Source organism: Geospiza fortis, unplaced genomic scaffold (genome assembly GCF_000277835.1).
Source record: "Geospiza fortis unplaced genomic scaffold, GeoFor_1.0 scaffold19, whole genome shotgun sequence".
Classification (NCBI taxonomy): domain Eukaryota; kingdom Metazoa; phylum Chordata; class Aves; order Passeriformes; family Thraupidae; genus Geospiza; species Geospiza fortis.
In genome coordinates this window covers 1129342-1133986 of record NW_005054465.1, presented here as the reverse complement: position 1 = coordinate 1133986, position 4645 = coordinate 1129342, and the positions used below count along the sequence as shown (strand labels likewise).

At 46.1% G+C, this 4645-nt stretch overlaps 1 protein-coding gene across 1 annotated transcript; it reads left to right on the top strand.

Moving 5' to 3' along the window:
• The first annotated feature begins 12 nt into the window (after positions 1-12).
• PIGZ (phosphatidylinositol glycan anchor biosynthesis class Z) lies at positions 13-2623 on the top strand. Its single transcript, XM_005428001.3, has one exon. The coding sequence runs from the start codon at positions 384-386 to the stop codon at positions 1986-1988; it is 1605 nt and encodes a 534-aa protein (XP_005428058.3). The 5' UTR covers positions 13-383; the 3' UTR covers positions 1989-2623.
• Positions 2624-4645: the final 2022 nt, after the last annotated feature.

Sequence of the window (4645 nt, the reverse complement as noted above, 5' to 3'; positions counted from 1 at the left end):
AGGGATGCGCCCGGGACGGGGTGGCCCCGCGCGGGCTCGAGGGGACGGGAAGCGGCGCGGCCACGGGCATCGCCGGCCAGGCGGGTGTTGCCGAGGAGGGATCCCGCTCTGTCACACAGCGAGTCCCGCAAGCCGGGCTGGAGAGGATCCGCAGCGCTGGCCCGGTGGGTGGGTTCCTGCTCTGCGCTGGCCACAGCGAGTGGCGCTTCGAATCACATTACTGTGACAGGCTTCTCGATGTTTTGTAAAAATGAATGGTACGCTCCTAAAAACATCAAGGCTGACATCAGTTTCAAAAGTTTAGGAGCTGCTCTGTATTGTCATACCTCTTATACCAAGTAGTATCCCTAATGCTGAATTACTGAATAAAATATACTATCTATATGTATTTTTATTATCTATATGTATTTTTCTCTTCCTTTATAGGAGATATTTTAAATCTACAGGTCTATTATCCATGGGAGTTCCTTTCCAACTCTCCTTGCAGAACAGTTGTTTTCCCATTAATGACATCAGGAGTTACGTACTGGGTGATCAAGTCTTTGCAGCAGTTGGCCATATGTTCAAGTTGCATCAACAGCTACACTCTCCTTGTATCTCCTCGCCTGCTCTTTACAATCTTTTCTTTCATACTCGACTATAGTGTTTATCAATTGGCCCCTCTCTGGGGAGCAGATCCATGGAAAGCGCTGGTGCTTCTTGCTGGATCCTATGTCACGCTGGTGTTTTATACAAGGACGTTTACCAACACACTCGAAGGACTTCTCTTTGCTCTTCTCATGGTACTGGTTTCTTCAAAGAATTCCAGTGGCCGCTCAGCAGAGCCTAGAAGCAGCTCTCTCTTAGGCATCGTAACAACTGCAGGGTTTTTCAACAGGCCAACCTTTCTGGCATTTGCTCTAATGCCTCTGCTATACTGGGCCAGTTTAACTGTTGACTCTCAAAAGAGCATTAAAACTCTCATAAATGACTTCTTGAAGTTTATCCTATGTGCATGTTTTACCGCTTTTGTTTTCATAACTGCTGACACCTTCTATTTTACCTCCGTGAGCTTAGACAACCTCTACAGCACTAATAAGAGCAGCCTAATTGATGTAATCGTTCAATTACATGACAAAATGGTAGTAACCCCCTTCAATTTTCTCAGCTATAATCTTAATCCTCATAATCTTGCACTGCATGGAAGTCACCCACGAGTTACACATTTTACAGTCAATGGAGTGATGCTGTTTGGTATCTTACATATCCTGGCCATCAGTGCTGGCTTTAAAATGCTAAAGAAATATGTCCATCAGTTAATGCTGGTCAGATGGTGTTACCGTGGGCTGCCTGGGCTCTCAGTGCATTCTGAGGGCAGTCCAACGTTGCTGCTGTTTTATTTTGTTCCTTTGGCATTTCTCTCCCTGTTCAGTCACCAGGAGCCTCGGTTTCTCATCCCTCTCATCCTGCCATTGGTCCTGTTCAGCGCATCACCAAGCAGAGCTGAGAAATGGAAGCTCCTCATTGTTCTGTTCAACCTTCTGGGGGCACTTCTGTTTGGGTGCTTACACCAGGGAGGGCTCATTCCCTGTTTGTTTCACTTGGAGCAGCTCATCCATTCTCCAGTGTCCTCAAGCCACTCGCAGCACTACACTCTGCTCTTTGCACACACCTACATGCCTCCGAGGTCTCTGCTCAATATCAAGAAGACAGATGTGCATGTGGAAGTCATTGACATGGCTGGGGCTGGAGAAGAAACCCTCTGCCAGACACTAGAACAGCGAGCAAGCAATTTTACCTGCAGCAACTGTCACATCTTTATTATAATCCCTGGTACTGTCAGAGCCACAGTTACAAAATGTGGTGTCTCATTCAAGAATGAGACTTTGATATTTCCTCACTTATCAATGGAAGACCCACCACAAATACCTGTCCTATCCAGTGGAAATTGGAGGAGTCAGTTAGGACTTTACATCCTTGAGCTAAACAGAGATCATCAGAGCCTTTAGATTTTAGAACAAAGTTTTAGTCTTTTATTTCATTTGGGTGCTGTCTGATGGTGGTGTGAGACCTTCCTCTTTCATACACCCCCTTTCAGCATCAGCAATGGCACTGGGAGCTCTCCCACATCTTTTTATTCCCATTCCTCACACTCTTAGGGTAGCCAGTTCTGGGTAGAACCTGCTTAAAATTTGACTTACTCAGCCCTGTGGTGTTTCATGTGAACTTTTGTACTTCTCCTCCTGAGAGGGGATGAAATCAGAGCCCACCAAAACTCTGATTGAAGCTTAGCGGTTTCCCTGCGAGATTTAGTTTTGAAAGCTCTAATAATCTGACAGGGTTTGGGGACTGTGGGGTGTTTACTGATAACAGGCATTAATTCAGCTGCTGGAGAGAGGTTACAGGCTTAGACAAAAGCTGGTCTGACTCAGTAATCTTTTATTTTATGTTCTTAAAAATTCATTAGACCAGACTGCAGTCACCACTGCATTGGGTGGGTCCATCTTGAAAAATCCCCAGCCCTGATCTGGCAGAATCTGATTTAGAACATGGAGGATGCTTCAGGCCAAGAGCTTGTGCTAAATCCTAAAATCCAAGCTTTGCCTGTTTAGCCTTCCTTGCCACAGTTCCATCCTCGTGAACCGCCCCGGGCAGCTCGGGAGGGCAGCCCCGCCGTGGCATCTCTGCTCTGTCCCGACTGTCACCCCGGCAGAGCGCGCGGCAGGTCCTGCGGGAGCTGGATGGAGGAGCTGCGCAGACAGAAAGCCGTAACTGGGAGGGATTTGATCCTTCGTGCCGTTGCACCAGATGCATCTCTGAACGGGCTCAGCACAGGTTCTGCCGCCGTGGAGGGAGGGCAACCTCGAGGGAGGAGCCGCATCCCCTGCGCCCCCTCCCCGTGCACTAAATCAGCTCAGTGGGAAGGACAGCTCCTACCCTGGCTTTCCACTGGAGAGCAGTCTCTTTTTAAACTGGACACCAACAACTGGGCTTCAGCTGACAATGATGTATATGCTCAATAGCACAGCATGACCTACAATATTTGGTTTTGCCTACGTGAACTTCTGGATCCAAAAGATCCTGACTTGGCACATGCATTGTAGATCAAGCCTCTCTCTCTGAAACAAATCTGACACTTGAATTATTTCTGCTCACAAAGGTGGTAATGCTTTTGGCAGTTCTTCACCCACACAACCTTACATAAGGTCTTAAGAGCCAGGCTTTCAACAGAGACAAGAATAATACAGGTTGATGCCAGGCTCTCAGGAGAATCTAGGAAAAATGAACGTATGAATGATTTGCCTGTATTTTCCAAGCTATAGGTATGACCTAGAGGTTTAGGGAACATAGCTGTCTTTCTCTTGTAAAGCATTTTGTCTTGTGTTGCCTGTATGTTCATCCCACATCCTTCACTCTTCACTGCTGGCTTGCCTGTAAATTAATTGGGTGTGTTTGAGGGGAGGCAGGGGAGAGAAGGTGCCTGTCTTTGTACTGGTGACTCACAAAATAGTGTAAGTAATTGTGAAAGCATTGTGACAGCAAATGCATTTTCCAAGTTAATTTTCTTTTTGCTCTCTTACACTGGGATGACACAACTGTGTGCCACAGCTAGTACTCCATATCCTGCTTTCCATTTTCAGCTTTCTTAAACAACTTAAATCTTGAAATTATTTTCATAAAACTTAGGAATTCTGGCAGTCTGAGTGGGGTACATCTTGAAACTCTTGGGGGATGCAATGGAGCACCATTCCCATGGGATGATGACTTCTCTTCCACCGCACAGGTAACTTGGAGAGAGCCAGAAACAGAACCTGGACTACAAACACCAGCTCAGATTCACAATATACTGCTTTTGTTTTGCCAGCCAGACCTTTGAATTTACACTGTGGATGCAGTTTCTCCATCCGTGCTGGAGGTTTAACTTTACCAGCAATGCAGGAAACTGTATCTCAGACAAAGTACAAGGTTCTTCTACTGTGGGATGATAAAAGGAGTGGAAATGACCCTCCCCAGTTAACTGAGCCTCTACTCAGCTGGATCAAACAGTGAAACATGCTCTGAAGGAAGGTTAACTGCTGTAGTGTCATAGATGGCATCAGATACAGTATCTTAAGCAAACCTGCCCTAGGCATTATATGTGATGGATACATCATTTTCCATATATAGCTGTATTTCCATTTATATGCAGGGTGGCTCTATTGGCCATTTTTTCCCTTTAAACACTTCTTGCTACAATAGACTTGAGGTGTGCTTTTAGGATAGCTGCTGAATCTCTTTTACCTTCCTGTAAGATGTTCGTTATCCTGTTCATCATCATCACTGAAACCCCTTTTTGTAACAAAACTGTATCAAATATAGAGTATTACTCCTGTATACACAGACATTGTTACAGGTACTCCTGTGAGAATTGTGATTTTATTTCAAGTTTCTTATCAGGCGCTTAAAGTGACAATCGTCACAGCATTGTGGGTGATTAGAAAGTGAGTCTGCTTGTTCCTGAGAACCGTGGGACAAGTATACTGTCTTTGAAATGGAAATCCATGAAACCGATGAGGAGCAGCTTCCCGTGTTCATGCTCTCCCGAGGAGTCGCTCCAGGCCACGCGATGAGGAACGCACCGTCCAGTCCGCAGCTCGCCATCCGCTCGCCATCCGCATGCCGCCCA